The sequence below is a fragment of the Vanessa cardui genome, chromosome 16 (assembly GCF_905220365.1).
Source record: "Vanessa cardui chromosome 16, ilVanCard2.1, whole genome shotgun sequence".
In the NCBI taxonomy this organism is placed as follows: domain Eukaryota; kingdom Metazoa; phylum Arthropoda; class Insecta; order Lepidoptera; family Nymphalidae; genus Vanessa; species Vanessa cardui.
Window position 1 is genome coordinate 5,642,846 of NC_061138.1, and position 12,941 is coordinate 5,655,786.

The 12,941-nt window shown below is 37.6% G+C and overlaps 1 protein-coding gene across 1 annotated transcript; it reads right to left on the reverse strand.

Annotated features, from left to right (window-relative positions):
• Positions 1-2,312: 2,312 nt before the first annotated feature.
• On the reverse strand, positions 2,313-5,611 carry LOC124536373. Its single transcript, XM_047112904.1, has 2 exons — positions 5,599-5,611; positions 2,313-5,418 (listed from the first exon to the last, which is right to left on the reverse strand). Exons 1-2 carry the CDS (start codon positions 5,609-5,611, stop codon positions 4,814-4,816), a joined length of 618 nt encoding a protein of 205 aa, XP_046968860.1. The 3' UTR covers positions 2,313-4,813.
• Between the last annotated feature and the right edge of the window lie 7,330 nt (positions 5,612-12,941).

Sequence of the window (12,941 nt, forward strand, 5' to 3'; positions counted from 1 at the left end):
ATGAATAATTCAAATTATTGATTAAATACACGGAAAAGAAATTATGTACTTATTTATAAATTAAATTGTAAAAGTAAATTTTCCGTATCTTTGAATGTACGTAATTTAAGCTGATGTTTCTGAATCATCTCGGTTGTGTTGGATTATTATTTATAAAGAGCGCGTGAATGTAAACTACAGCTACAGAAGCAGAGTTTTTTGCAAAAGCATCTGTTCATAATTGCACCTCCATCGGTTAGTTTTTTAGTTATGCTGAGTGCCCGAAATCTGACAGATTACTGCTATACATCTATTCACTCACGAAGGCACGCTTCACCACGTTAAATTATTAACAGCGTGCATTAGTATGATTGAGTGACGCTCGTGCTTACGAGACTAATACATTTGTGTGCGTGACTTACTAAGAGTAAAGATAGTAAAAAAATACGAATTAGATTTTTGAGTTTATTTTGTTAAAATTGATTAATTTTAGACTGAGTCCCTTCGTGAGTATCATACGCAACTTACAGACATATTATTTCTATCTTACTTCTGTTTAATTAATGCGATGACTAGAAATGTTTTGGGACAAAAATGTCTACTTTTTCTCATCAATAATCAATATATCAAATCAATACTTTATCAGACTGGTAACTGCCACAGATTCAACAATTCACAGATCTAAAATAGTGTTAGTATGAATACGACACAGTTTGACTAATTAATGTATGTATAATTCGCATTCGTTTCAATTCTATGTAGGCATTACTGATTGACTCAGGCATCTACTGGAATTGAATAATCAATTCTAATAGATGCCTGAGGCATCGTTTGCGTTTTTGGGTGTTAGTTGTCGTGTGTTAAGCAAAAAAGTAGCCTACGTCCTTTCTGGGAGTTTAAGTTTAATTAATAACAAATTTCATCAAATTCGATTAAGGGGTTTGATCTTGGAAGATCGACAGACAGACAGATAGAAATACTCTCACATTTATGATATTCGTACAGATCATTAAATAAATATGTGTATAAAAGTTTAAAGACTGTGTTTCTGCTTGATAGAATCTCCATTCCGTACAGTACACAGCTTTCCATAATGCACTTAAATATTGCAAAATCACAACCCAATTCACTCGTGAGTCCACATTGATAAGGAATATTTTGATTTTGTATATAATATATGAGATGATATAATTAATAAATTACGTCACAACATATACTTTATTAACTATTTTATAATACATTGAATTAGATTGGTTTTTTATCTCGAATATTTTTCAATAAAATATATTTTTTTAGAATCATTGTGTGTATTGTTAATAATCTCATTTAAAAAAGCTACATTTCACTATTTTATATAGTTATGGACTATTTCTAATATTCATAATGATGATTATTATCGGTGATATATACAAGCTATTTGATCAAATCTTCTCTCTTCGAGTGACAAACTTCCAAATACTTATTATCCGCAAAAAAAGTTAAACTACTTTATGTTTTCAGCTTCAGTCGAATATTTAATAATATCTTATTTTTCCAGGTTAGAGTACGTTGATATTTGCTATTGGTGTAAGAAATTTTCTTGAATGTAGGTATCATAATAATCAGCCACAAACTTGTCTGAATAATGTAAGACCTTTGCCCTATTATTTGCTATATTATTAAAATTAAAAAGTAAATTAATGCATTCGATAAGTTATTTAAAAATTCTATAAAATGCGTTTCATATAGGTTTGTTATACTTATTAATAAAGTAATTAGTTGTTTTATTATATAATAATTTTATTTATAAGTAAAAAAAATATATATTATTATGACTATGTGTTTTTAATTTAAAAGACCTGATTGTTAAGCTTGTATGTAGATGTTTCTCGTGCTCGGCGTTGAAAGTTGAAATAAAGTCATTTGTTTGTTGAAATACTATCTCAGGATATATTCTAAAATATATCGATCCTTCAAGAGTAGTTGAACACCAGCAGCAGAATGTAGTAGAAGATCTCCTTCAACACGTACGAGTGAGTACCTATGTATGTCCAAAAGAGAGGTCATTATAGGATGATAGGATATGATCGGAAGGCAGGCATAAATCATATTATTAATAAAATTGTAAATGAGTAGGTTTACTGCATTTAAAAAGAAGGTAATATTTTGTATCTGTTCAATAGATAAGTATTAAAAGTTATAAATTAATATTTCATTTATTATTGTTTCATAAATAGATATTTAATAAATAATCGCTGATATGAGCACATCGGTATAAACTTGTATACATGGTGTAACAAAAATAAAACTCCAGTTTCTGATAAACTAACTTTGAGTTTATTTTTACCATTTACACTTGACAATGTATTCGTAATCTGTTGTCGGCTACGGGTGGCATGCGTCGTAGGCGCGTAGCCCGCGCGTAGGTGACTACGCGCGCTGCTGCACGGACGTAACTACTCGATAAACAAATATAACCAGTAAATTGACCTCACATACCACAAATAAACAGGCATCGAATAAACACGTTAATTGTATTAAACATCACATGGTCTATTTCAGTTACATAAAATTTTGTTACAGATTACATTATAGGAACGGTATATTTCACTATGAAAGAATTTTCAAAATAATTTAGTATTACAATACAGTATAGGAACTATGATAGACGCGAGTGCTACCTTTTACAATCGTAAACTTATATTTTTAACGATTTACATCTAGAGGATGATGAAGGTTGCGATACATAAATATTTTTAATATAACAAAATTTTCAATAGATAATATAAAAGTGCAGAATATTCCTTACAAAAATATAGAAACAAATGAAAACATCCTGGATAACCAAACAAACAACAATGCCGTGGCGGCACCTCTAGCAGCAGATACAACAGACTAATCCGAATTAATCTTAAATATTAAAATTTGTATTCGGAAAGTATAGTGAAACTCTAGATGCGATAATATTGAAATATACATAGGAACCATGATTCATTCCGCGGGCTGTCGTCCGCGGAGACACAACATCGCACTACCGACTTGTCCACCTACGCTAACTCAAACTTACCGTACAGTATACTCCCGATTACAAACCGACAAAATAAATATATCCTTTAACGCTGCCGTCCGGCAGACGAAGTTACGCGGTGGAGTTTTGCGAACGCCTCAACAAACAATAGGGAATTTTCTTAATAAATATTACATTATAATTTTATTAACGCAGTAAACAAAATAATGTAGTAAAACGCGCGCCGTCGCGTCGGAAACAATGCTTGCGCGCGCTGCGAGCTGTGCGTCGCTCAGCGGTGTTATGACTTTTACTTTTAACTTCGTATACGTACTTCATATTTTATTTTAATAAACATTTATTGACACTTTTTGTATTACGTTTCAATATATATTGCTCGGTCTGGAAATAATATGCACATATTAGTATTTTTCATAAGTTAATAGACGAGTTTTGTCAACGGTCATAAATAGACGCAACGCGCGCAAGCAGCCTTCCATTGCACATACAAATAACAAGGACCGCCGGCTACCGGTGGAATAAAACATTGGACTTTACAAAAGAACTAACTCAATGTTGTAGTAGGTTTCGCTCGTAGATAAAATATTGTATTACACTCCACTAGATAAAATGTAAATATGTAAAATATTTTTAATAACGTGATCTGTGCCATCGAAAATATAAGGGACTTCACGCACACAGAAAAGAGATGAATATACATGCGAGTGAGGCGAACGCAGGGCGTCGGGCGCACGCCGCGCTGCCGCCGCATGTACCTCCATTGCTTTCGACTCACTTATGCCACTACTAATAATCATTACAATATCAATAAAAATTCAAGAATCACACTTAGTTCCAAAATAAACTCACTTGTTTGCGAGGTAGGCTGAGCGCTGGCGCGCAGCCCGAGTTTCGAGTTCGTTCGTTTTGGAAAAGTTTGCTACGATAATAATTATTATAATTAACCATTACCAATAAGCCTACGCGGTGTCGTCGCGTCTCCACGGGCGGCTCTCGAGTGTGCGCGCTCGCACCCGCGCCCGATCCGCACCCGATCCGCACCGGCCGAGTCGCCACTTCCGTCAGAAGTTACGCCGCGATATACGGAGGGTCGCGATTGATTCAATTTCGTGGGGACACATTTTCTTCGAGCGTGAAACCCGCGCGAGAGGACGACCGCACTACTGCCTAACATACGTACGTACCTAATATCGCCTCACGTTTAAAAAAATCATATACGTATATATATCTTCATACATTTACGATGCATCAGGAACTTCTTACGAGAACGTATCTATGCCTAAAATTAGAACGATTATATGTATGTATTACATAGCTTTAAACAATAATTAAATCGTAATTATCAATATCGATAATATTATATGCCATAAAGATAGGAACTTGTTTACCTGGGAGAAGATGGTAAAGAATCGAGTCACCCGGCCCGGCCGCAGTCTGCGTGCGGCCGCAACGATAAACGTATATAATAAAACCTGTCTAACGTATGATATGAAGTGCGGCGCCGAACCGCGGCCGAGCGGGCCGTCGCCGCCGCCTCCCAGTACGCGGCGGCGACGCGGGAGCCGGCCGCGCGCCGCACGCCTCGTGCGTGCGCGCCCCTCTGCGTTGCATTGCGTACAAAAACTCGCAACGTCGGCCGGCTCCCTATTAACCTATACTTACATAACTACAAGCTTTAAACGTATAACTAAGAAAGTGCCGCTTCTGCGACAACATTTATCAACGAAAAGAAGCGTTAAGAGCTAATAGTGAACTGTTGCGTTGTTGAACAACGGTGAGAGCGAGGAGCTCTACTAGTAGTAGTAACTATACATTTCTTAGTTAGGATTAGTGGCCAGCGCTGGCGAGAGGGAGTTCGCCTGGCTGCGTGAAACGCGATCCCGGCGCGCAGAAGGTGACGTTGGGATCTTTCGGAGAGGCATCTTGCGCGGCGCGAGCTGCCAGTAGCGTTATCTGGTTGACGACATCCTCCATTTCGTGGCTGAGCGGCTCCGGCACGGCCGGCTGCGACGACGGTGCGGTGCGGCGAAGGTGAGAGTCGGTGTCAGCGTGGCGGCGGAAGTCTGCTGCGGTGCGGAACCGTTCACCGGGACATACTCTGCACTCGAGCGCTGGTTGAACTACTCGAATGACACCTCGCAAAGCCTCTCGACCGGCGTAACACGAGCGCGCTTGGTGAGTTTGTAGAGGTGCGGCCGATGGGAAGGCGACTTTGCAGTGTTTGCAAACGTAGCACAAGTCGAAGTCTGACTCGCGAGCACCAACCGGAAGCTCCGTGGCGGGCGGCGGCAGGCGTAAGGTAGAAGCGCCGGGATCAGCCGCGATATGTCGTATCTGCTCCAGGGTTGTCGCTGGTAGTTGAAGAACGCTTGCGCCATTCCCTGTTTCCACGATCAACCCTTGAGGCTGAGGCTGTGGTTGTGGGTTTCCGCCTGCAAAAAAAGGAAAAAAGTCGTGTTAAACTTTGAACGAAAATGAATTAAACATGATGATCATTTATTTAAAACACTAAAATATTAAAAATATTGGTATCATGTATCTAATTTAAGGATAACTAAGGAAGACGTTATACAGCTTGTTTGTACTATCATAGTAGCGAGGTCATTCCATACAACTGAAAATCATTATCCACATTGTCATGAAATGCAAATTAGGTAAATTGCGTTTAACTTGCATACTCTATACATTCGGACCCAAACGTACCAATAAAAGTTTAGCACTTGAATGTCGAGTTTTTCTCAATTAAAACCATATTTTTTGTTTGGAGCGAGCATCATTACGTTTATAACATGTACTTGTAAGTCAGAAACTACTTCATAAAACACTTAAATTATCATCACAAACACATTGGCATGTATCACGGAGCCGAAAAGATAATACAAAGAAACATCAATCAGGTTCCTTCCAACTACAAAGTCCTAATTTGGCTGTTCCATTGTTTTCCGTGCCTTAACACCAGATATATTCTGTTTACCTTACTGCGGCCGATCGCAGATGCGTGATGCGTTTCTAACGAGCCCTGCCCGCCTCTATAATTGATTCGGACTCTGGTTTATGCGTCTTATATTCACGAATGCATAATATATATCTCGTATAACCAATAGATTGGAGTCTGCACTGGTCAACTAACAGAAGATTGTATTAAGTACTAACTCTAATTTTACTTTTGATATTTTGTGAATGCTTTTATATAAAAGTAATACTATTAATCTTTAGTGAGTTAATTGGAGCAGTTGTATTTTGACATACAAATATGTACCTACATAATTTAAGTAGTTTCGTTTTACTTTGTTTCTGAAAACATCACGTAGTTTATGTTTCCGTGTTTTAGTTTCTTTTCCACGATTTGAGTCAATTTAATAGCGCACAGCACAGGAATCTGTTTGAATAATGTTGTGCGAATCGGAGCGTAGCTTTCGATCTCTGCTAACAATTGCTTGCCTGATTGAACGATCGTGTTTGCTGTAATGAGACCTTACCTATTGAGATTGTTCATACATTGCGCTTAACAATGTTCACGATAATGAATCCGACGTATCCAAAAGGATACTAAATGAACGCTAACGGGGCAGGGCTTGACGTCTGTTGAATTGATTTGCATGAGGAAGGCTCGGTGGGAAAACGAACAGATTGGAAGTGTTAGTTGAACAAGTCCTAAAATAATCTATTTACAAATACACGTGATATTCAGCAAAGTAAATTTAATTTATAATTGAAAGTAAACTCAACTATTTATCAGGCTCGGGAAGCACAAAGCCGGTTACCACGACACGCCGTGGCCGTGACGTTAATTCGCAACCCTCTCTGCCAATTAGTTTCAAAATATCCACACTATTGTGCTGCTAGCCGCCACATAGCACTTAATAATCAACTAGCGGTAGTATAAAATGAACTTTATATACATAGCTATAAAGTTGAATATGTTAAACAGGTGGGAACATTAGGTGGGCGATTTCACTCGGTGCCTAGGTTTAAGTCAAAGGGCTTCTTAATCCGGACTTGTAGGTCGTTACGCGTTATTATAACGCGAACGGAGTCGGCTACTTCTTCGCTCATTTACATCTCATTAAGGATGCTATTATTGGACTAGAGGACGCCACGCATTATGCGAAGTTTCGTTTAAAGCTTTCAGCATTCATACAATTTTCTTAGAATAGATCACAATGCCCTACTCCGGCGGCTTAATGGCAATCAACTTTTACTTGCTTGTTTTATGTTTAAACGATTTCTTTCGCTATAAGTCAGCATTTTAATCATATTCTAGTCAACTGTTTCTATTATATTAAGTTAATATTTTAAATTTCGAATGTGCCGTCGATATTACTCACTCGTATAAAAATGTTCTTAACTAAAATGCCCGTGTTATCGTATCGTATATTTTACGTATACTGTACGCAAATGAGTTAGCAGGATACGTCTCCTGTCGTAAAAGACGCTTATATTAGCGACATCAATTACTTCGCGTCCCGTGTCCGTATTCGGTACGGTCTACGCATTCGCGATGTAGCGATAGCTCCGTCTGCCTGATGGATGGTAATTAAAGTGGATCGCCAAACAAGTGCTGAGACCGCGCTGACCTCTCTAACTTACTGTCAGGGTCGCGAGTGTCACCAACTTTGTGTGTTCTTTTCCCCTTATCGTTAGGGAAAACTTAACGTTTCGATATAACTACGATAAATGTTGTGGCATTGCTAGTAATATACTAAATCTATCAACTACTGTGACGTTTTTAAAAAATATGTATTTCTGAACGATAAAAAATGTTTCTTTAATGTAGGTAAAATTGTCTCTCCAAATATTATTTCCACTTTTACAAAACGAGGAATTGAAGCTATAAAATTTACGACGTGAAATAAATGTTTTAAATGTTCATATAAATACACTATTAAGAATACTAGCTTTTTCCATCGTCAAATCAATCTAAGTAAACATTATCAATAGCACAGTCTTAACTCAACGATACTTATGAAAACAGTTCTTAAATTTTAAAGGATAAGGTCGTATTTTCATTGTAATTTAGATACACTCAACAATTCCTAAGGACAGAGGAACTCACTGTCTCATCAGTGTCGCACAAGTCCAAGCAATTAGAGTAAGGGAATAAGAAAAGTATTTATTCGGTTTTAGTTTATGCCTTTAGTGGTTTGAGAATATAAATTATTGAGGTAAAATGTATTGAAAGTCTTACATTTTAAAATTACTTTTTCTTTATTCATTCATGCAAATGAAACCATCTCGTTTATTTAAAAATATTAGATTTTTTATTTGATAAATAGTTTGGCGGACGATATCACCATAGACAATGACACTGTAAGAAATATTAACTATTCCTTACATCGTCAATGCGCCACCAACCTTGGGAACTAAAATGCTATGTCCCGTATGCCTGTAGTTACATTGGCTCACTCACCCTTCAAACCGGAACACAACAATACTACGTACTGTTGTTTAGCGGTAGAATATCTGATGAATGGGTGGTACCTACCCAGGCGGGCTTGCACAAAGCCCTACCACCAAGTAAGTAAGTAATATAGCAATAAAATAAATTTGAAATGAATATTGTTATATTTTTGGCTTGCATTTTTTAGCGGCATAGGGACTAACTTCAATTGTTTATTTTTGTTGTTTTGTTAGAAACTATACGAACAGATATTTGTTAGAGGTTATAACTTGAAGTTTATCATCACTTGTACTAGGATGAGCGACAGGAATTAAGAGAACAGTTTACAGTTACGACGTTGGAACTCTAAAATAAAAATAGAAAAAGCGATTTTTTTTTCGAAAAAAAAAATTAAATAGAGAACGTAAAAAATACGTTGAAAATTACATTAATTAACATATTATATGTGTCTTCACAATAATTTTACTAATATTAAATGTTTTTTTTGCTTTCATAATCTGAAATTATCTAAACAATTTCTGTATAATAAAATGTAATTTTAAAATAAGTTTAAATTATGAACTGTTAAATAGTAAATTGTATTGCGTGTACCAGAAGGATATGCTGTAATTATTGTTTGAGGATAGTATGTTAGTGCTACTCATATTAACCTGTAATGCCATTACATTCCCAGCGGCTCGGGCGAGACATTAAACCTATATATAATTTACACTATTTGTTAATATAATTAGAGATATAATTTTTTGAAACAACTTATAATTTCTTATAATCTATGTATTTTATACGGTCGAGAACAGATCGCTTTATCAGAGCTTAAAGGAATCTCTTTAAGACCTTATTTTGTTTGTTGTATAAGAATAATTGACAAGGCTAAAGTAAAGGTTTTTGCATTTTGATCGATTTCAACTACGGAGGTATTTCTCAACGGAGATAAAATTAGAGTACGCTATCGTAAGTACGATGTGAGACTCTTTTATGATGCTGTTGGACAGCTATCAGACACGACCGGAGACAGTGCTTCTGTGGTACCAGCGTTACGTACTTTGAGGTACGGGAATGTGAAATTTATAACTTAAAAAAAAACGTAAAAAATTTTAGTCGAATTATCGTTGTACCTAATCGTCAGAATATCGTTGCAAAAATTCAAAAGTTATCTGATTTTAATGTAAAATAGCAATGGTTGCTGCGTATTTATAACTTATTCGAATTAATATCTCAAATAAATTTAGGCGTGATTTTTTTACATTTACGATCATTTTTATAGTTGGGTAGTTTTCATAATTCTTAACTTAATTGAACCATATCATATTGAGAAGATAAATAACTAAAAAATAGAACAACAATGGTAATTATTTTTAAATTTTCACTGGCGTCTAAGTTTTATTTTGCAAGGACTTAAAATCGGCAAGTCCAAACGCCCGTGCGCCCCTATCTCTACATATCTGCTGATGACATACTTGAGAATAAACATACAAAAACCGTATTCGACAATTCTAATTCAACTTAAGCGCGATCTGTTTTGTTTACTACGAAATCCTTGTACATGTTATAGAAAACTATGTAATAAAAGGTCGTATTGTCTCGTGTATTTAAATTATGCATAAAAGTATTATTAGTGTAATATTCCAAGTCTCTGTTCAAGCAAGGGTGAATATTGTGAAACCATAGGCGTCAGTAATTTGCGGAACTATCCGTGTAAGTACTTCATCCGGTTTATTCTAATAGAATTAACTACGTTCACGCTAGTAACGCGACTGTATTTGTGGAACTTGAATGTCTAATTGAGAACGGCTCATGTATCTGTTATGTCTAAATATTTTTTCTGTATTTTAATTATTGTATTGTGATTTAAAAGTATTCCAAATTGTTAGAAATGAACGCAGTTGTATCAATATTTATTTGTGTTTATATAAACAACGCAGTTGTTAATCTGCCTTTATAGATATCTCATATTCAGTCATCAATAGTTAAATACTTAGATTATTTTACTACATTGTTAAAAACAATGATTTTAGTCTTTATAACGTAATAGTTTCAGCTTGAATCCGTCTTGTGCGTGTAAATAAAATGGCGAAGATGAAAATAAAAATATTTCGTTGATTAAAAAAAAGAAACATACAAATATTATACAAGTCATTCCTTCGTCCACTCCCCATAGTAATTTGAACGACCATTAAGCAATAATTTGATCGAATTTTATATCCATCACGGCAACGCGCGAGTGGCTTGAAACGTCCATTATCTCGCTTCCTTCCGACTCCCCGCGGAAATCTCACCGCATTCAAATATTTAATTACTTTAGCTCTCGATCATTTATAAACTCGGGCGGGAGTGCTATCATAAAACGCGCTAATGCCTTATAATTAAAACATTCTCAACAAGCCGTGGCGTAATGGCACCTCCGGCGACGGTTTCCTTCGATGGAAAAAAACGCATAAAAAATTACATTCACCCCAGAGCGCTCACCCCTTGTGTTGGGAAAATCGATTAAAAAGAGGAGTCGCGGGGCGAGCGGCGCGGGGAGCGGGAGTTTAATATGTACGAAAAAATGCACGACTCCGCGGGAGCGAGGGGGAGACGAGGAGCTCAAGTTGCCTTCAATTTTTATAATTACGTTCATACGTGAGCGCGGGCAGCGCCGCCGCGCCGACACCGCCGTCGCAGCCTCCCCCGCTCGCTCGCGGCTACCCGACTCACTTCTCGCTCCACTCGAAATTGTTATTAACTATTTCATTGCAACATTTAAAACTTCACTTCAAAATTACATTTACATTTCTTGCATGCTTTGAATGATAAAACTCTTCTAATATATCTATTTCATAAAGTTAAACCGAACTTTATATTTTGTACAGCAACCTTCATCAGCGAAATATCCATAGATATACATAGTAATCATGTGTGGAAGGGGGCAATATGAGCGGGATAACCGGCTAGAGGACGTTATCTCAGGAGACGGTTTGCAAATGAGCGGGACACGCACACAGCCGCGTTCACACATACGCTAATCCACGTCCATACGCGTTACGTACACGCTTGCGTACATTTTATAAATAGATATCGCTTTTTTATCCGGGTACAAGAATACGTCGGGGGTGCCACCCGGAGGAGGGGGACCCCTACGGGGGACGTGTTGGATTTCAGATTGCTACGAACTGCAAAAATGAGGGATGAAAGAAATATAGCTTAAAACGCAGATATTTCCCGGCGTCTTAAGACGCGGGCGCGGGAGGGTGGCGAGGGGTGTGTGTGGAACAAAGTAGAGTGGCGATATTGAACCAAAATGAAATGGTAAACGAACCGTGCGCGTCCGTTCTAATGCGAATTTATAATTTGGACATTGCCCCGGCCGGCGCACTCTTTGAACTCCGAGGGTGGGTTGCGGAGGTAAATTTACAAAGAGTGAGTTTGTGATTTATAAGCAGGGGAGCGTAGTTCACCGTCTATGGTCAGATTTTGGTTAGATCCTTGAAATTATTAATGCAAGAGTAATAGAAGAGCGGTCGTTTTGAAGCAATGAAGTAGTGTTTAGGCGTATCCTCATTGCAGGTTAACGCGTATGTCCGCCGACCTAATTGCCGTCGCGCCGTCTAATCGGGATATGCGCCACGCGATAATTGCGACAGATTACTGTTACGCTGCAAACAACATTAATTCGCACAGATACGACACTCCTAGCGATCTTATACCTAATCTTAATATAATCCCTTGAAAAATATGTAACATTTAAATCATAATTAAATTCGAATACTCTACAATAAGAACTACTCTAAAATTCGTGACAAGTGGAAGAAAATGTTAGAATGTATGTAACATGTCGCTTCTACCAAGTTTAGCGTTCTTTGAGTTTATTACTGACACAATTGCCAGTCTTGCTAATTCACTAATGAGTTATGTAGGTGTAGCGCGGGCGACATAAACGTTTAGCTAACAATTGCCGTACATTAGTCATAATGAAATAAAAACTTTACATAGCAAACGGCAAGAGTTCAAATCATAAGTCAATACTCGAGAACGTGACGCGATCTCTGTTCGATTTAAGAAAGGGCTATCTGAGCGGAAAAGTGAAAATGGCGTACGTGAACGGGAAGAAAAAATATTAAAAATTAATCAAGGCTCGAGTCGGGGCTCGAGCGGAAGGGAGCACATGTGTCGACAAAAAACCGCCTCCCTCGGCGGGGCACGTGCGAGGAGCCGTTACGGCCGTTCCGCCGTCGAGTTAAAAGTTTTCTCCTCTCGGACAAACAGAGGATTTGTCACAATTACGGCGGGCGGCGCGTCCCTACTTGATTAAAACCTAAATCACGTGACGTGTTTACAGCCTCGCCGGAGGTGTTTTCAATTTGCCGACTCTAGACCAGCCATTGGCGTTCAGAACACGTCCCACTGCCTATCTTGAGCCGTCCTGCGTTTTGAATTCGTTGTGAATTAAATTATAGAAAACCTAATCGGCCGATTTTCTCGCTTCCCCGGTGAGCTCGATGAGGTATTTAGTCTATCTGCTTAAAGTCACGTTTCTTAATTATTTTTAAACGTAACGAAACTCCGCGGCCCGTC